This window comes from Anneissia japonica, unplaced genomic scaffold (genome assembly GCF_011630105.1).
Source record: "Anneissia japonica isolate Jap-2015-1 unplaced genomic scaffold, ASM1163010v1 scaffold287877_len585272_cov192, whole genome shotgun sequence".
Lineage (NCBI taxonomy): Eukaryota > Metazoa > Echinodermata > Crinoidea > Comatulida > Comatulidae > Anneissia > Anneissia japonica.
The window spans coordinates 27488-49683 of record NW_022686151.1 but is presented as its reverse complement, the minus strand read 5'-3'; the positions used below and the strand labels follow the sequence as shown (position 1 = coordinate 49683).

Sequence of the window (22196 nt, the reverse complement as noted above, 5' to 3'; positions counted from 1 at the left end):
TGTGGAAAAGAAGATTGAAAGTAAAATTGGGTTTAAACAAAAATATTAAACATTAATAAAATAATAATAAAAATAACAACAACAACAACAACAACAACAACAACAACAATAATGCAGGTACTTATATAAATCAATGATATCATAACGTTTTACATATAAACATTACAGTATTTTTGAAAAAACAATTTATTTTTGGCGCAACCACCATTTTTTAACATTCAAAAATTTTATTTTAAACCGTTCCGGATATAGCAAAAATGTATTTTTCTGCTAGCAGCTGTCATACACGGGCAGTGTAAGGGTTGCATTTTATTATTCGATCATCAAGGGTTTAAGGCTACGAAAAATAATAAAAACAATTTAACTTACGACAAACACATCATCATCACCAAGTTCATTATCTGTCACCTGATTTGTTGACGACTCTGTTGAAGAACCTGCAAAAAATATATACATGAAATGCTAATAAAATTTTATATAATTACGATGTCAAATTAATAATTAGTAATTATTAACATGCATGTGTATGTACATAGGAAGAGATGCTTCGTTAAACAGCTCCTTTGTACAAGAAAAGAAATTTTAATAAATATAAATATTTGAATAAATAGGGTAAGCAAAATATAATTGAGAGTGAGGGCAGGCTTCAGAGATATGGGCTTATGAATAAATGATGACAACACGGTTCCGTAAACAGGTTACTTTGCACTTGTTTAAAAGCGTATTTTTATCTATGAATTTTACGTAATGGTATATTTGTAGCAACATTTAAATGAATGCCTTTTGTCTGTTTGGAGCACAGTATGTACTTAGGCAGTGGCCTATTGTACAGTAGTTACCATTGGATGCAATTGGCAGGTCTCACTGCTTGACCCAATTCTGTGTTCAATATGCAATCAGGGTGTGAATTTTTATCTATTATGAGTGCATTCTACCATGAAACTATTGTTAAAATATCTTTAGTGGGTAGAATTGGTAAAATAAACATATCACAGATTGAATATTCCATGTTGAAGGTATTTGCTATATTGCCCTTCAATACCTTTCAATAAAAGAGAATTGTGGTGTTGGGATGTTTGTAGATGGAGGGAGAGAGATGAAGTGGGTAATGATCATGTTGGTATCAAAACAAAATAGATATAAAGCAAGATTGACATGCAAGACTCTTTAAAAAAAGAACATTTATATTCAATAGATGAACAGATGTTAGATTTTAAGTAATTCAACAAATAGGTATCTGATGATTATTGATGATTATGCTATAGGTAAGTGATCTACAGTATGCAGAATCGAGCTTTATAACACTAATTAACGACCTTGAGATTATTTAACATAAGGCTTTATAAACCAAGAATTATTTTTACGATTATCATCATTACTGTTTTTATTAAATACAGTACATGTCAGTGCCCACACTTCCTTAACTATGACCTTTTATTGATCACATCCAAAAACACTAGAACTTCAAACATACCAGTATACCATTTTTCCCCTTACTATGATTCATAGTATTTTAAAAAACACTTGAATTCAAAAACATCTGTGATATTTACTATAATAACAATAATACTCAAGGACTACCAACTGAAGACTTTTGGGACCTAATGTTCAGACAATTTTTTTCTTAAAATTAGGTCAACAAACAAGTGTTTAAACTATTCATATTATGTATTACCACTCAAACATATTTGTATAAATTGAGGGCGCCATATTTATGATTGATTGATGAAGGAATGTGTTGAATTACTTAAAATGGTAGTATTTTAAAAGTATTTATTTCTATATTTAGTCATGTAATATTTGGCTACGTAAAATAAATTTTATAAGTTAAGCTCAAATTTAACATTTAAAAATACCTTACACTGTAATGCTAACAATTTAGGTCACCATAACTTAAGCATTAATATTTACTACCAAGATATACAATCATAAATAAAGAAGTAGATAATACTCTACAGGACAAGATATTAATTAAGCACATGGTAAAATTAGTGACAAATGTTAGCCATTTGATATCCATTTCCTTTCTCTATACAGTACAAGCTATCCCTTCATCTGCATAGTGAATTCTTTAAGAATTTTTGAGCTGGTCCCTACTTGCTGTTTCTTTCCTGTTTAAACCTGGGATGTTCTTGCCTTCCTGAGAACAGATGACACACTCACTATATTGCAAATTTGTTGTCTGCTTGTTTCCCTCCTAATCATTAGTTTTCTGATTAACTGAACCAATAGGTACCATACTGTACAGGTACATTAGTGAGATACTATATCTGTAATTACCATTTAAATACCAAAAATGGCACCATGACAAAAATTCACTGGTTCTTATATAAAAAAGCTGTACTTTATATATACTAATATGCAAAAAAAAAGAAAAAAAATGACAATGTCAAATTGGGAATCATAGGCTACAATATTTTAATTCATCAAATATATAATTTATTAACATTCCCTCTATAATAATAATATAGTTTAATTAGTAAAAATGAGAATCATGGCAGAATATCATTATAGGTTTGGTACACTATCAAAGGTAATAGAAGAAATCTGGTGTAACTCTCTTCCCAGTGGGATGTAAGAATTTAGCCCCTGTACAGGATTGTAGCTGTAGAAAACTAAGAGTGGTAGTTGACGTTTTAAGGGTGGATTTTAAGCATGGGCAAGGGGGTTCATAAAGGTGGGTGGAGGGCTATGATATTTAATAGCTTTAGACTGGGTGGAAACTTCAAGGCTGGGTGGTCCCGCCCACCTCAAACCACCATAACTACACCCCTGCCTTTATGTGGTGATTCCATTTTTCCATAGCAATTCTGCAATTCAGGGCTGTTTATAAAAAGCATGAATATGTGTGTATTTGGTCTGATGATAACATACTGAAGCAATAACAGAGTATCAGTCAGTCTCAATCACATCACTGGTTGCCATTAGGAAACAAGTACAATGTTTATTTCCCAACAAAGTAGTAAGTTCATGACCCTACTGACAAATAAGACTGCCAGATAATTTCCATAAGTTTTCAATGATGATTGATATAATTTTGAGATAAGCATTTAGACATTTCCATAATAATGCATGTTTCAGTGGAAAACCATGGAAGAAAGAAGATGGCTTCCAACTAAGTTGTTTTTGCATTTTAGAATGTATACTAAACACCACCCACAACAAAGTTGCACAATATAAATAAGCATTTTAGAATGTATACTAAAATTAACATCACCCACCACATGGTTGCACAATATAATTAACACTACTAACTGTACATAAAAAATAAATTGATTTAATCTACTGTAATATGGTGAAAAAGTACAAACTTACTGAAACAATAAAAAGCTCAAAAATAGTTTTAGTATTGTAATGTAAACATGAAATTTTAACTACATTAGCTGTGTTCAAAAGACCATTCAATATCTAATGTACTGTAAAGCATGAAAATTCAGTCAAGCTTATGCCGTATTGTGTGTCCATCGTATAATTGCTGATCCCACACTATAAATAATGGAAAACTGGAAGTTGCGCGATTTCTATTGACCCCATGATATTTGAAACGATGAGGAAAAAAAAGAGCTGATATTTGAGCATTACTTGGCTGAGTTATCTACAAACATGCCAGCAGATGAGTATATGAACACCAAAATTGAAGAAAGGCAAGAATGGCCTAGTAGTATAATTTAATTTTAATGGAATGTGTTTACAAATATTCTTACTAATTATAATTGTCTTCACACAAGTGGATTCAAATCTTGCCAAAATTTGGTATAATGTTGATTTTGTTTAGTTGAGGGGGAAAATTGCTTATTTGCCTCCTAGGGCTATCACTATTTGACATACATGAACATGCAAAGCATAGGAGAGACTACATTAATAAAAAAAAATCGTAATGAACAATTAATATTACATTATGGATATTTGAATAAATTTTGGACAGAGATAGCTAGGCAGACACTAAGAATTACAGGCACAGAGCCTACTAAGCATCTCAAGAGTATTACAGGCTTCCGCAAAGTCTGGTTTTCTTAAATGGATGCTACACGGGACAAGTGCTGCTAATTTCACATGGATGTGCTTTCATACTGACGCAATGTAGCAGGGGACGCTTCCCTGGCACGTGTCCCGTATTCAACAATATATCTCATGTGAATTGGGCATTAGTGAAGTGTACCTAGCATAGGCCCATGTACATGACATTTTTGTCATATCAATACACTACAGTAGATAAAACATGGACAAAATCCAGAAGCTAAAGATTTGTATATTTGCTAGCTAAGGAAACTCCCAGCTTCTAAAACTGAAAAAATATCAAATATTTACATAGTTCTATTATTTTTTTTAAATAGTTTGCCATCAGGGCAAAATATAGACAGTTTACATAGTAGAAATATTAAATGCACGATATTCTACAAGAGACAACATTTATTTAATATTTTATAACTGAGATAACAGCACTACAAAGGACATAAAACAAGACCCTGATTTATTAAATGTGAACCTAATGACACAGTATCTGAATATTAATAACTTTAATCTAATAAGAATAGCAATCCAACAATTTTATACATTTGTAATGAGCATATTTATCTTTCATTTATTAATGGTTACAATGCTGAGGTAGCAAAATATCAAAATATTAGAACAGTTATCATCTTATTGATATAATCACTTAATTACTCAACTTTAAAATTATTCCAATAGATCCCCTACTGTAATTATGTGGCAAAAAGCCTAGTAATGTGTAAAAATGGAAGTCATTTAAATTAAAAATTAGGAATTAACTAAAAGTAAGGAAACAGCTGTTTAGTAATAAAATGGGAATCATTTTTGAAAAGGAATACCTATACTATCCTTACATTAGAGAACATTATCACAAATCCATAACACACAGTTCTTCTATCGTATGAAATTTTGATATCAGACAAGTATATAAATAGCATAATACATTTGTGCGTCCCTGTAATTTTTTTGTCATGTGTTTCTATGGCTATTGTATACAAACTGCTGACACAAGTAATTAAATTGTCAATACATCCTGTACCACAGCATGCAGGAATCAAATATGTAATAAGCAACTGCTGAATCTTATTTTGTATGGTATCTTGACTTAAAGGGACAGATCAAGAGCAGTTTGGTAAAGTTTCATTTATGTACTACTGTATCAAATTTGAGAATAACTACAGTAATAAAATCACCTTTTCCATTGAATGAGACCTTTATGAGAGCCAAGCTTCCTTTGCAGACAAGGCTCAATTATATCAGGTTAATAATTGCATAATTTTGGCACCTTCTCTTGATTAAACAGACAACAAATTACAATCTACCGCCTCCAGTAACTTGCGCAAAAATGCCATTAAAATAGATGAAAATTGTGCATCTTAAGCCATGTTGGCTTTGGATTAATTTTAAACAAGATGAAGAGTAATTTTACCTTGGTCAAATCCTACTGCTGAGCTTGGATTTAAGTAAATATCTAGTCAGTTTGATAGAGCTTGTGGTTAAATTCACTGATGTATGATTTTGTGCATGTATGCCAGTCTAATCATACTCTATGAAAATGCACAATAGCACATGCTCAAGAAAGATTTTACAACACGTATTCACACAGACTTTTATGATTGGGAAAATGAGCCTGCTATTTTTTCCTGGCAATGTTTACTTGGTTAAACTTACCATTTTTCATTCCTGATGATGACATAATGTTGAAATATTGAATCCCAACACGATGGCATGCATTTCAATACTACAAGTATCTTACCATGTGGGTTTGGTCAATTTCATAATTTTATTTCACTCAAAAAGTAATGAGTCTGGTAGGCAAAAAAGGGAACATGTCCCTGTACAAGATGCCTTCGTTTTTTACTCACTGTCGCTCACAGCTTTTCAACATTTGCCATGAGGTTAAACTTTAGCACACTTTACTGTGTTCTGATTGGTGCGCACTCTGACGTCTGATGATGCTGGTTAAGTTTTATTTTCCAATGGGTTTTCCATGTGACATTCGGTAATTTTACAACCAACGGACGTGGACAGCGAGTGGAAGAGGAGACTCCCATGAAGTCAAGTGTATGTTTTTCTTATTGAAAAACAGCTCCATACTTTAAATTAATGGTCTAAACTCATGCTTGTCATTCACAAATTATCAAGCAATACATTGTTTATTCCAGTAAGCTACAGCAGTCTTTCTGCACATACAAATATACAACATGCTTTTATAATAATAATAATATTTATTCGGCAAAGTATAAAGTATACATACAATATTCTTGCCAGGAGTAAGTAATAGGCATAAGCCTAAACAGTAAACTGCTCTTACTCCATCATCAAAAACAAATACAATGACAATACAATAAATATATACAGAAAGTAAATTGAAAAATAAATTGATTTAACTATAACAAAATGAAAAACAGAGATAATTAATAGTTATTATTATTAATATTTTGAGATCAAGTGTTTTGTGAGCTGGGCTTTAAAATCCGAAATGGATGTACATTGTTTAATTTCATTAGGAAGTTGTTCCCATTATCTAGGAAAAATAACAAAAGATGAATTTGAAAATGTAGCTTCGTAGGTTCGCTTCGCGTAGCCTTGCTTATTGTTTATATCAGGTTACGATATATTTACGAAGCCTGCGCGCAGGTAAAATTGCAATACTGCGTGGTGGCACTGCATACTACCACAGTGAAAATAACACCTCTTGTAGGTAAATTGTGCCCAAAATACGGCTGTTTTTATTTTATCGTGATCATTTTTACTCCAAAATTTTTGCATGACTTTTTTTTTTAACTTGTTTATGTGAAGCAAAAAACTCAATTATTTTTTTTTTGTTCTCTAAAAATGGAATTTCTCTATTAAATCATGTATTAAAACTGATAGTTATAATATCAAACTGGATGATCATACAAAAGGTGGCTCAACTTGTTTCCAAGCATTTTAATCCTTTTCATATCTTAATTAAAGGTAAAAATAACTTATTACATTTCACAGTTGGCATCTAAAATTCTCTGAGTATGTTAACGCAAGTACAGTAGAACCTCAATTTTACATACAGTATGGGACCGGAGGGCGTACGTAAATCTGGATCCGAAAAAATTAAGGTTCGGTTAAATTTATGGTGAACTTTGACCTAATACATACATGTTATAGACCTAGTGTACAACTGTAGCCTAGGTCTACGAATAAAACCATGTGTTTAGTGTTTTTATTCATCAATTTACAATGTCATAATAAAGCGTTCAAATAAAACTTTGCATATGGTTTGTTTTATTGTTACAGTATTAAAATATTAAACAGACAGAAACTAACAAATCCATTTTTACATTACAGTGGGCCTGAAAATGGCTGTTTGTTTTGAGTATTTGGGTTTTTTTTTTTTTATGACACCGTATGTACATAAAAACGAGGTTCTACTGTACAGTATTTTAATACACCCATATTCACTATCATTCCTTGTCTCATAGAATTAATCGCAGTATTTCTTTGTGATTTAATTTTTTTTCAATCTTTGTCACCAAAACCACTGGAGCCTACGGGACCTTTAATGTGAATTTGCGTTTTGATATTTTTGCCCTGTTTCTTCTTCCTCTATCCTACTGAGCTGTTGCCATCTTGGGAAGGATTCAATTTCAACAGTTGATATGGGATATAATTCACTGGCTCTAAATAACTTGCAAGTAGCCTAGAACAGGGCCCCTAACAGATGGCAATGGAATTACTTCTGCACAGCATGCTGTTAAGCCTGGGGCATTCTCCAACAGCTACACTGAACTCTGAAGGCCAATCAAGTTACTAGCCTGACACAACTGCCAGACCTTCTCCATCAAACTCATCTGACAGTGGTATGGTTGGAATTTCCTGTTTTAACATCCTAACACAAATCTCCATTGCTCCTCAAGGAAACATCTTTTCCTATAACCGAACAATATTACGCTGGTTGACAGTTTAAGTACTTTCATACATGGACATGTATGCTAAGCAAATAACAATTATTAAATAATGGGATCAGTTATGTACATGAATAGATGATATATGTACCATGCTTTAGTGGTATGTAAAATGCTATATATAGCTTCATGATATGTAATGTGTGTACACCTATAATTCATATACATTATATATCTGCCAAAAAAAATACATAATCCCCTTACAAATTTGACCTATATTATGATACATCAAATACACACATATCATTAATATGTTATACGTATGGCAGTTAATTAAAAATTAGCCTTAGGTTTCCTATCATACTTGTACTGCCCTTTTTAATCATTCCATAATGAGAAAAGTGCTGACTTTTATCAAACTTATTATCATTTGATACAACAAAATTTAATGAAATAGAACTTTAAAGGAAACATCACCATCAAACAAAATGTAGTGCAAATGTGAGAGATGGAATGTTTTGTTGGAGGGAGAGAGAAGAACCAGAAAAGTCCTCATAGATTAGTTAATTATCACATTAAATCAAAATACAGAGTTTTTTTTGTTCTAGAAATATGTTATGGCAAATATTTAAAAATGTTTTTCCCTCATAAATGTAATTAACATGCTTCACTGGCTAGGACTTAAATTCTGATAATTTGCTTCCTGCCATTCTAAGTCATTATTGACTAAATTTCCTCTCTATTTTGTATTGAATAATTCTAGTATGTTTGCACACAGTTCACCTGAGAAACATAATTAAGGAAAAAAAAACAAAGGAGAGGTCAAGCATAAAGGCTCAAACAAACTGAGGTCAGTGAACCAATACAAATTATAGCTTTACTCACTTTCAACTAAACAACACACACAAATTGAAAAACAATAGCCAGTTGTAATATGCTCAAAACATTTCAAATCTAAACCCTTAATGGTAACATGCAGCGTATGTGTAGTATCTTTTTATACATAAGTTGGTTGTATTGAGTGTTATAGTTGACCACTACTGTATATAACCACAGTATTGAGTGGTTGGAATGAACACTTGCCTTTGGGAACCCATGGTGGCCTATAATGCCCACTGCCTTTGGGCAACTATGTTGGCCTGTAATACCCACTATCCTTAGTTAGACGCAGGAGGCCACTATGGTAGGCTGTAATAACTAACCAAACTGCGTGCGAGTGCAGACTATTGTTGCTTGCAATACCATATGAAGCAAGAGTAATTAGTATCCTGGTTATAATTTAGCTAGGCTATCTTCCCATGATATACATGAAATTTTACCTCAGCCTTAATTCGTTCTTATTTTATTCATTTTCAAGCCTCAATGTTCTTATAAAATGTGTTCTTATAAAAAAAAAGTGTAATGCAATTTTCAAAACCATGGGACCATAACTTCATCAGTGACTTGTGTACACATTTTAAAGTTTGGCCAACTTTTGATAATCGTCTAAAAACACATCCTGTTAATTCTATTTTCTTTAAACATAGACAATGTACAAGTTTTGTCTTTTGTTAAAGTTACAAGATATGACATAATAAATTGCTGTTTTTATTTTTTAAATTATCATTAATATTATCAAAAGGTTTATGTAATTTTAGAGCTGTTTACTACACTCTACAGAGAAAGAAAAAATATGTACACAAATATGGAACATGAAAATTTTCTACTCCAGTTGGTTCTCAAGCATAGGCTTAGCCAGCGAGCCGTCTGGCCGTCTTTTGGACGGCCTACAATTATTTAGGACAGCTACTTTTACCGTGATGGCTTGGACGGCTTGTCCTAATCAGCTCGGCCTAGACTAATTGGGCCTAATTAGGTCATACCAATATATTTGGTCGGTATTCCCAAAGATGGGCGTGGCCCACCCATTAACTCAGTGCCATACCCACTGGCTTCCATTTTGGACGGCCCATTTCATTTTTCTGGCTAAACCCCTGTTTTTCAAGCAAATGTACAGACTACTGTCCATATCTCATTGTACACTGTATGTATTAGGCCTATAATACCTAATTTTGTAGCAATGAATAAATCAACCAGTTTTTCCACACATTCAGAAGAAAAGAAAATCTGAAATTGAACACTCATATCTACTATATATCTACGTTATCATTATGCCATTCATAAGTACAACTTGATAGTTAAACGTGTGTAAATACATTGCTCATTGGCATTTACTAATAATTAAGTATAGTTTTAATTCATTTTCTGATGTTATACCCTGTAGGTCTGGTTTAAGTATATTTCTGATGTTTATTTTTTGTTGTATAATATAACATTTGCCAGTGGAAACAGAATTTCCATGTTTCGCATGTTACTTGGACAGTAAATTATCTTGTATCATTATTTAACACGACCTTTGAACCATTTCACTGCACTGCTATCAAAGCCATGTTTGTTTTCACCTTTATCTGGGATTGTTTCCTGTTTACAGATTAATATCACCCAATTATTACTTTGCTGATTCATTGCCAAATATAATACTTCTCTAGTATGTAATATGCCATGAATATATTATTTGAAAGCATATAGGGCTTATAACTTATAGAGCATTCGAAACAATCAGCTTTAATAAACAATCTGAGATAAATAACTTTGCATTTATTGTGCAACTGCACATGATTACATTATTCCACAATCATATTTCAAAATCCTGTAACATTTCTCTGGTTATCTATTCAATTTTCAAAATTCAACCATTCTATACAATTATACTCTATGGTATCAGTTACAGTACTACAATTCTGACTTAAAACTATCCTATACTTTAATAAAGAGAGAATAAATTATGAAATCAACTACATCACTATACAGGTAATACTGTACAGACAGTTAATACTGTATTCTGTATTCTAAATTCAAGTACCATGAAGGTAATGTAGATTTAAAATAAGCAACCACTTTGTGTATAAAGCCCTGTATGTAATGTGAATGTTGTGCTGAGACTGAAATACGTAGTTGTGTATAAGATTGTGAGGTAAAAAAACTTCAACACATGATATAAATTAAAATAAATAATAAATACAAAATATTTAAGCTGATTGTATTGATTGTTACAACTTGTTGGTCTAATAACTTCAATCACACATTAAAACACCATAGATAGAAGACACAGTTGTCTAAATTCTACTTCTACTTGGTAGGTTGTGCGTACTGAATGTCATTTAAAGTAAACAGTTTACAATCAGTCACAAAGATCCATGCCATTAAAAATGTTTTAATAATTTTAGACTTGTCAAATAATCCCTGACATGTTTTCTGATTATTATTGTTATTGTCCGAAAATTTGATTTAGACTTTAAAATGCTTGCTGAGTCACCAAAGGAACATGTCATTGTTTTCAGAACATGTCATCGTTTGAAGATCTTGTCACAGCAAAAAAATCACACAGGATAAGCAAGCATCTACTTCAAACATCAATCATCTAGCTACAGCCTATGACCAACCATCTAAATTACTGACACATTCAAATGCCAAGTCGGAAGAAGAGACTGGGATTTCTCTGCCTTTGCATTCTGCCCACACAAAAAATATTCATATTCTCTTGTCTGAATTTATATGAACTTAGAGACTACAGCTAATTGCAACCTTTTTTATGTGATACAGTATTTTGTGAACTTCAAACCTAGGCCAAAATAGTTTCTTCCAGAGCAGTGGCTGTGTAGAAACGTTTTCCTTAACTTATTATACTCTGCCGCCTACTTACACAATCCAACATCAATCTATATTTCCTCTTTGAGGTGAGTCACTATGGCTTGAGTATATTATTATTCGCAAACAAGTTCGCAACCAACTCATTGACCACATTCTATCAACTATTTAATACCACATAGCACACTTCATTGCATCATCTGGTTCACACAAATTATTGTCAGGAACCATGGCAGGAACTAACTGTAGAACCTAAAATTTTGTGTGTATGACAACACCTGATCAGTTAGCCCTATGAGCATAGGCCGATCGGAATTAGCTGTTGGTTAGCGGCAGCAAACGGTTATTGAAATTTTCATATTAACAACCTATCAGATGTGGGTGTCATTATCCTTCGCAGTACTTTTTCCCACCAACATGTCTCCGTTATTTTTCTATCAAAATCGATGACATTAGGCACCTGAACTTGCATAGATTATTGTATTGGTCAGAAATATCCAGTCCTGTTTTAAAATTGGCAAAATCTAACTCAAGCTTCAGAACAAGTAGTGAAATTGGAAGGAAGAGTGCTAGCACCTATAAAAACTCTGAATTTAATTTATTGGTTTTAAAATGAAAGGTATTTTTTACTGATCAGATAAGTTGTGTTTGAGGAGGGAGGGTGGTGTGGAATGAGGAGGTTGTGTTGAAGCTAGGCCTGTTTGATAGGAGCAGTGATTCTTACCGAACCACCACTTGATGGCAAGACACCTACAACGATCAGTGCACAGAAAAATCTTGCCTAGATTTTTCATCAGCCAAGACTAAATCAACCGACTTGACATTACACTAAGTGGAATTGAGGTATTATTGTATCTGTCCCTGTTTTACTATGTTGAATTAATGAAGCTGAAAAAACTTGATCTGCATGAGAAGAGATAGACAAATAAGGTCCTCTCCAAGAGGAATACTAACATCCGGCATTCACAATAACCTCAGATACCGATCCTTTCAAAGGCAGTTTGCTGGATCAATAGACTACACTATATTCACCAAGGCTTTCAAAGAGTAACCAAGAGATTTTCAAGGCTGTTTATTTAAATAATCTATACAAAAACAAAGATCATTCTTTCCTATAATGTTTTGATAGAAAATTGTTCGAAGTTTACATCTACATAACATTCCAAATCTGCAGTAATGAAAGTTACAGTACATACAGTACAGTACATAAGGCTAAATTAATGAAATTTCAAGACCACATTATGACATTAATTTCTTATGGTTCTGCCTGTGTAGCCTATGAAGTCAATGTTTTAACAACTTGAGAATTTCTTTACTGATTTTTTGTTGGACAACCCCAAAAACTGAGATGAAGGTCAAAACTAGGGGGTGTAAAGTGATGCTAAACAAGTATTTAATTTAGAATTGCATGTAAACACAATCAAGACACAGTGAGTTTAAGCATTTCAGGGTACACCAAAGAACACAGAATTGCAAAGAGGACCAACTGCCCAGATTTTGTATGCACACAATGAAACGTTAGTAGTACCACGAGATAGACAATTTGAATAGCTTCAAACTCACCTTTTGAAAGATGCCCACTATTTTGTGGTAGTATTTTTTAAAAATAAGATTACATTCCAACGAAAGCCTCAGAGTAGGACCTCTTGCAGTTCTATATTCTTTGGTATAGGCCCTAACTGACTGAGGTTTAACATCAACTTTCTTTTGAAGTAAAGAAACAAAATTAAAGAAATACAAAATGCCAGGGACCAAGGTCATTAGGTGAGACAAATTTAAATAACCAATTTTTAAAAATATTTTACATGCTTCTCTGAGCATGGGCAGATCTGGGAATGGGAGATGTGATATTTGTGGGGGACTTGTTTGCGTGGGCTTGTAATGTTTGCACAGGGCTTGTTATGTTTGTGCGGTTTAGTAACAATTCGCTTATTACTAAAAGACATGTTGTATGGAATCTGCATTTTTAAGCACTAAGGTTTCATTAATTAGATTATCTTTCTTCTTGATCTTATATGAAAAGCTACAACCACTAATGTAATAGGATTTCAAATTAAGGACTTATTGATTTAGTCTTAAATTATTTCACTCATATTCATGAGTGAACTTATTAACAGAATGAAAATTTTAGTCTTTGTATATAGTGCTTAATGAATGTTCATTTTTAATGATTTGATTAAAGTAAGTCTTGACATGTATACTATACATGTGTTGATTGGAAACATTGATTAGAGTTAAATGTAAGCCTACACTCATGTTTCATGAGCAAAAAATGGAAAGAGTAAACTACTAAAGAGGATCTACAGTAATACTGTAAGTCGCCTTTCCAACAAAATAAATACACATCACAAAGCAAACAGGCTACTTTATCCGAATTCTCATGTTAGGTACATTATAACTCGAGCAGTTTGAGGTATGTATAGGTTTAATGTTAAAAATATTTTATTGTTATTATTGATTAGTCACACATTAATTAATAATTAATTAATTATTCATTCATTAATTATATATAATTTAAAGCAATTAAATCATACAAACATTCTCCAGTTATATTTACTTCATTATATTTATGTTGATTACTATACAAAAGCAATATCAGGGTTTAGTGTATGTGTCTTGTATCCCAGTTTGCTAGGCTATTCACCTCTAAGCTTACATCTAATCCGGTGATTTGCATTCTAAAATTTTAACTAAAATTTATACAAAAAAAACTACCCGCATTATGTGATGCTAAACAAAGTGTATTTTCATATTTGGCCTTATTAATACTGTAAGCCTTTCCTTTCAATGGTGGATAGCTCAATCCAATTGAAAGAGCCTTTAGGTTTCCTCAACTGGTCTGGTATAATCATCAACATACTTTCGACATTAGTAATGTGGCCATTCTATGGTTTCTATTTGTCACCAGTAATTACAAGGTTATTTTCAAGAAACCCAATAATTACTAAACCTTTCACTACTTGCAAATCTGCCCATGACGGTAATAAACTATACACAGTATGAGCCATTGGGCTCCCAATGAATAATAACAGTTAAAACTACTGATGATAAATCTTGTGGCATCATTTAAGATTTTACTTTTGGAAGTGTGAAATTTTACAAAAAAATTGAATTATGGTAGCTACAAGATTTAACCTTGTTACATAGGCACATCATACATCAATTAATTTATTTGTATTGGAAATGAAGTACCATACTTAAGAATAAATTAACCAAGATCTGAAGTGATAAAAATGGTTGAATGCCAAATGTACTAACATTTAGTGGATATAGGACAATTTTGTGCAATAACATTAATTGTATAAAAACATTGGATGATGATACTAAAATGCATTGCTGAATAAGTATACATCATTGAATTTAGTAGAAAATCTTAACATGAAAAATATATTACTCCATATAAAAAGCAATACAGCGTGTACGTAAAACTGAGGGTTCGTAACTGAGGTATGTAAAATGAGGTTTTACTCTGGTTTATTTACAGCAGAGTATTTTAAAGAAGTTATACTTTGCTCTACTACTAAAGAGGCCAACTACAAAAAAAAAAAAATTTAAACTACAGTATCCTATTTTTTTACAGTAGAAACCGGATTCAGATGTCTCAAATTAACATTTAATATCAAATCAGCATAATTTATGAAATTTTAAATTAAAGTTCCAATATATACACCTTTCCGGCACAGTAAGAAACTATAAATACTATTAATACTTTATTAAATGAACGATAGCAGAACTGCTAAATAAGGGGGACTGAACCCAAGTTAATTGCACATAGAAACATCATTCATCCCAGCATTCCATCTCACTACACAAGAACATTGAAAGAATAAATGAAGCATAAACACACGACAAAAGGCTCTTCCATGCATGTTGGTTTTTATGCACATTGGTTTTGGAGATGGGACAATGGCCCCTAATGACTCACAATAAAGTACATCCAGTATGGGACACGATGCTTTTGCTAATCTACCACACTGCCAGCTGTAATCTGTACATTTTTGACACAGATTATCAGTTACATTACTATACATAATCAAATATGCGCTTCCTCAAGTAAATACCGCAACAAAGCTGATTTTTTTCACCAAGCGCCCCTCTAGAATACGCGCAATGCTTGTTGAGAAATATCGTATTTCGAAAAAAATGTCTGGTGCTTAAGCATTGTGCGTTGATGTCTCATATTAAAAAAATATAAACAACTGATTTCTAAATGAAATTATTATTCTAACGTTGCATCAAACTAGTCATTTTTAAATTGTCTCTTGAAAAAGTGCCGCACCGAATCCTAAAAAATGTTAAATGTTGCAGTTGTCATTTATGGCATAAATAAAAACCAAGGCAATAAAAATGTCCCATCATACGGTTACATTAAGTTGACACTAAATCTGATGCATGGTTTAATTCATAAGTCCAATAGATCAATCTCTGAGTTGCGAACAAAATATGTTATGGTGAAGGTAATACTCACCATCCATAAGCTCCTCCACTGCTCTTTGTATTCCTCTATCAAAGGCCTTTGCATCATACGTGTTGTTATAGACCAATCCAAATTTCTTATTGTCTGTTAGCCAGTGATGGAATATGGGTGATGGCTTGACGTAGCGTAGGTCTTTTTTTATCTGACAATCAACAACAATCTGGAAAAAGGGAAGCAAAGGAATGAATGGTGATATCATCAATAGAATACTTTTATACTAATACTGTATTATCTGTCAAAATTTAGGAGATTCGACGATGATTTAATTTTACAAACTATAGTAGAACCTCTTTCTTTGGACACCTATTCAGTAGAGACTTTTGGTCGCAAACATGTTTCAACATTACATGCAACCTATTCAGGTTACGCCACCGTTTAAGGGACACTTTTTTGGTCCCAAAGGTGTCCCTTTAATTGGGGGTATAATGTAATTCACTTCAAGGGGTGATAAGGTGCACAATGGTGTTTTCAGTTGGCTACCTACATGTAAATTTAAGCAAATTATGGGAGAGATACTGCAACAATTTGATGTGTAGTTTTAAATGCTACAACTAAAATACAACCACGGTAGCTGGCAATAAGTCAGTAACAATGAAATAAAACCAATGAAAATTACACCCTTTCATAAAGGTGTCATCAATTTTTTACATTTTACTTTTCTTTTACATTTAAATCTTAAAATTTAGCAAGGAAAAGTTTTTTAATATCAAATGTACAGTAAATTCCCAAGTAATTTTGCAACACGTTATAAAATTTTATTATTATTAAATAAGTCAAAATTCGCTTAGTATTCAAATCATTGAGTAAGTTATGAATTATAATATGGAAGTGGTCACATGACCATCAGTATGACATGAGAGCATACTTTAAGATGGATTACCTTCCATCTTTAAATGGCAAATGTCAAATATGAAATTTCGATTCACTTTTGATAAACAAGTGTATCAAATCTATTTTAGATTTAAAGCAATTGACCAACCAGTTGATCATATCAAATGTATAATCTTGTATGTATTAATTTTAATCAAATCTTTGTAAATATTGTAAACACTATTACTGTACAGGTTTACCGTTAATAAAAGACCAAATTTCTGGTCCCAAATTCCTTTTACTTTTATCATTCTACTTAGACACCACAGCTGACCATGGAACCTCCGGTCCCAAAATTGGTCTTTAATTGGAGGGAGAACTGTGCTATATTTAAAAACCCCTTTAACTATATAAATAATTTTTTTTAAATGAAAAAAAAAGAGAGGGAAATTGCAGGAAACAACTGTGTAGAATGTTTTAACACAGATGATGGAATCTGTTGGAAGTGACAAATTAAAGCAACATGATGTAGTAAAGACATTCACAGGTGAAAGAAATGTTATAATGAAATCACTGGCAGGTGTATTATGGGAGATAACCTAATAAATGCCAGTATAGAATTATTTAAGTTTGTGTAAGTTTGGTGTTGAAAATTGGGAAGAATCAATAGTAGTAAGTATCCAGAAGACAAGGTCACTGGTACTTATCATAATATCAATATCATTTAAAGAATTATGATGCCGAGAAGCCTTCTAAGATTCCAGGTCGGGCAGTTAGTAATTTGATGGATGCAACATTAATAGATTTTGTTTCTTCTAGGCCAACTCACTATCGATTCATATGGCTGAGCAGAGAGGTAGTAAGCCTGACTGCCTCCAACTGCACTTGTTAATTTCATCAACACACATTCATCAAGTACGTCTCAGGGTCTTGTCGTTTTTAGATTCTACCAACGACACCATGCATGACTAGTTTTGTCTTCTTGGATATGAAGTCTGTTGGTCAATGAACTCAAGCATGGCAGAATTTATGTTGTTTTTATCACAACAACATTGTATGATACTGTACTTGGATCTTTCTGGAATGTAAGACTTAAACTGACCAATCAAAATACTGTATGTTACTCAATAGCCAGGAATATGCGCATGTCCCACAAGTTTACGTTTATGCAGCCATTTTGTTTTTGTGATCTTAACCACCAAGGAGCAAGGCTTAGTGGAATGATTCTTTACGACAACTGTTTAATTTGGTTATTTAAAAATGGCCATAATGATACATCACTGATTATAGACACCTTAGGCTTTTAAGAAACCTATACTTACTATATTTCTATGTTCTATTGTAATTTCTTATTCTAATCATAAATTACCATAGTTAGCCTATCAATTTTCAGTACTTCATTATATAAAGTAATGTGCTCCTAATTTAAATGATGATGATTAGCAAGTTCCTGTCAATATATGCACAGACTTGAGGCTATTTAATGTACAAAGGAAAGTATTCACATGGCCAGATGAGATGTTTTTAGGAATTTCCTCTGACCACGCTGGGCAATGAGCAAGTCACGAAAAATGTGTTGATCAAGTCCAACTACCAACATAGGGAAAATGGCAACCTTTCATGCTTCTAAATATCTGATCATAACCAAGATCTTAGGCTTATAATGTATGTGGGATTATACCTTCATGGTGGGACCATTTTATCAACTAAAATGCATGATGAGAGTAATGGTTGGCACTGAATCCTAAGACATAAAAAAAAATTTCTTTTTTTAAAGCCGACCGACTGACCCTGATTTCCAAATGTGCTTTTAGAAAACAGTTTATTTCCACCTAATAAATGCTTTAAAAAATTTTCGATTCAGGCAGGTGTTTATCTAGACTAACCAAAAAATACTTGGATGTTTTTTGTGCCTATTTCCCCAGATTAAGCGAGAGGAACAACCTTGATTGTATGTATGCCTACACATTTTCTTTTACATATTTTACAAATGAGTTCGATGAGACCCGGGAAATGACATAGGCCTACTGTAATCAAAAATTAGTTTCTACTCTATGACAAAAATATAAAAAAAGGCAAAATAAATGCCATTCTGTGGTAACTTGGGCTTGATAATATGGTACGTGTCAGTGATTGCCAATTGCAGATGTGGAATTTGTGGGCTAAAAAACAAATCAATTTGAATATGAAAAATATGAATAATAATTGGACATGCTGCCAAAATTCAATGTGGGCAGAGATGGGGAAACAAGATTTTTTTTTTCATTTGGCCAAATCATATTGATCCATTGGCTGGTTCAAATAACTATTCAAATTTGGAACTGATAAGCTATAGGCAAGTGCAATCACTCATAACTAAGGAAAAGTAAATAGAAAATAGGACAAAGTTTAAGCCACCAGTGGAGGAATTCACCTGGCTTTGGTTGGATTTACAATAATTCAAATACAAGAGATTATAGTCTGACCTTGCTAAACAGAGGGCCTTTGTTGTGGTAGAAATCATTCAGTCACCACAGCACAACAGGGCATTTTCTATTAAGATCTGCCTTAGTCAGGCCGAAGGCTCAAGTTAAAAGAGAAACCAGCTCTGATTTACTAATTATTAAGATGTAAACCTACATACATGGGATAGCATTTCAATCAACTTCTTCTATTTTTATACCAGACCGTAATTGCTTTCCCAGATATTTTAAATTCTGTAAAATGAAACACTGGTCATGAATACTATAAAAAATTTTAAAAAAATTCTAAAAAATTATCTGGCAAGTAAAAAAATACCAAACTATCAAGTATGAACTATTGCATGACAAGGATATCCCTCTGTCCACTATAGAGCCTTACCACTGAAGATGTTATTCTTTGGGGAAGGTGGTTGCCGAGGGTTCGAACCAAACGCTGACCATTCTTGGCCCACCATGCTTAATTACCCCAGTTTGCACTGTTGACGGGTTGTGAGGTGGCTCCACACTACGTTACAACCCTAGGCCTAGGTCCGAGTATTTCATGGCTTATAAATTATACTTGTGACCACCTCTCATCAATATTGATGGTAACATCAGGCCTGATACATCAAGATTTAAATTAAAAAACAATTTAAAAAAAAAACATTTTACACTATTCGAATGGAGGGGTACGTATTTGGGATATCATTACTACTGTATTAGATTGAAACAAAGGTGGTCATATTCCTAGGTTTTGCTTTTTTGCCAGTTAGCTCTGGGCTCTGCCTCTGGTTCTGAATCATGTCTGAAAACCATACGGTTTTCGAGTACTGTGTAACATTTAATTCTGTACTCTTTTGTAAATGGGAAAAATGGTTTTGATTTGAGGTCAATCTTAGGTCAAATTCTAAACTTAGGCCCACTGTATTTTCCAATCCACACACTATGTGTATCAAATATATGCCAACTGCAGCTTCATTAAATAGTAAGTTAGTATTTGTATTTCAAAATGAACTTAAATAATAACCTGATAAAATACAATTAAGTAAAAAATATGTTGACTTATGGAGTTATGTTTTAAGGATTTATGTTAAAATTGTCCAAGAAGTAGGCATTAGGCCTAAAAAAAAATATTATTAGTTTATCACCCTATCTGGGCAGGAAAAGTGATGAGGGAGTGAGGCCTTTTTTTAAAAAAATTTTTATTTTGCTAAAGCCAAATATAACCCTTGGTTTGTTTGCTGGTGCATTGATATTCAAAGTAAAACATGATTTAGATAATGCAAACAATATCTACTAACTATTTAATAAAATAAATGAAAAAAATAAATAAAATAAAATTTTAAAAAGTGTTAAAATTTTTTTATTTTTTTCTAATTTTTTTTTTTTTAGTACCATAAAAAGCATGCGCGCGAGGGTGATAAACTAATAATTTTTTTTATTGGGCCTTATCAAACTAGGACTGACTAGGCTACATAATAATATTTAGAATACCAAGTACTACTACGGTTTTTTCCTTAGCTTTATCCAATGAATTCATATCTATTCAACGAATTGGGAGTAGGAGAATTATAGGAAAAATGTATTCAGACAATTAATACCGATAGCAACTACAGTAGTTCAAAAGTGTCTAGTAAAGAACAAACATCACTTTGTATTTCTGTTTCTTGTTCATATATTATAAATGTTCTTTACACTAATTTATCAATTCCTGGTTCATAGTGAGATTCCAGATTGTCAGATATTATGCAAGAATATGGTTTAAATTGAATTCACTGCCTCTTATCATTTTTTGTGCTTATATATTCACAATCTGAAGCTTTGTCCCCGCAAAGACTCTATAGGAAGTTAGACTCATTTACCAGGAAGGATGTGTGTATTAAAAACCAGCAAGGACGGTTTCCGTTTAAAGTCTTCATTTTGATCGAAATACACAAAAAACACTGATGACAGGAGAAAGTGAATTCAACACACCTACAAAAAAAAAAAAAACAACTCCCTACATGTAACCATGGACCCATCCGCTGTAATTACCACATTAATCTTATATTTTGATAATAAATTACATATACTTTACATATTGGAAAAGACACTATTTCGTATATTTTTATGAAAAGATGCATCATAAACGCAAATCAGTTTTTATAACATTTCCCAAACCTACCGTATTGTCTCTAATCAACGCCCCGGGGGCGTTGCATTTTTTCAAAAAGGGGGGGGGGGGAAGAGCGTTTATTGGAGGTGAATTGTAAAATCAAAAATTACCTAAACAAGCTGCTTTAAACAGTCAATAAGTTCTTTATTTGTAGAGGAACAAGTTAATGTGCAGGGTATCTCCAGGCCTCCTGCTATTTTGCTTTTCCTTCGTTTGTTGCTGGTTATTTGAACATCAATAATTCCTTTGTGTTTCAAAAAGAAATGAAATATCTTCGAGTTCTCTTGGGGTAAATGTCCGACGATGCAGCGCGGTGCTTCTCCTTTCACAACAGCAATCGCGTGCTTGTCAAAAACATAGTCAGCCTCATGAACTGTTGGTAGAATCTCTCCGATTTTTGGAATCCAAGTTTCTTGGTACACATGGAATCCTCTAACAGTACTCTCAATTTTATATGTATACTGGTACTTTTCCATACTTGAAGATGAAACAGCCATGTTTAGACCAACATTTTTTACGCCCTCAACTTGAAGAAACATTCTCACTACGGTATAGACTTCATTGACCAGACACCTTGACAAATCAGCGTCGAACACGCGACACATTAACAATACACGATTACCCGTTGTTTGCCGTCAGTTTGCTGCTCACCCTGTTTTTACAAGGCTAACGAAATACCATGAGAGAAACACAAAATAGGCCTAGTAATCGTGAAGACAGTAAACATCAAACGTTTAGGGTAAGCTTTTTTG

General features: G+C 32.8%; 1 protein-coding gene across 2 annotated transcripts in view; it reads right to left on the bottom strand.

Moving 5' to 3' along the window:
• Positions 1-22196, bottom strand: part of LOC117113501 (sprouty-related, EVH1 domain-containing protein 2-like) — a 39312-nt gene that overhangs the window by 3232 nt on the left and 13884 nt on the right. For both annotated transcript variants that reach the window (XM_033256854.1, XM_033256860.1), the window contains 2 exons: positions 16030-16198; positions 370-437 (listed from right to left, as the gene is read on the bottom strand). In XM_033256854.1, coding sequence (XP_033112745.1) covers positions 370-437; positions 16030-16198 — 237 coding nt within the window. The remainder of the gene's footprint in view (positions 1-369; positions 438-16029; positions 16199-22196) is intronic.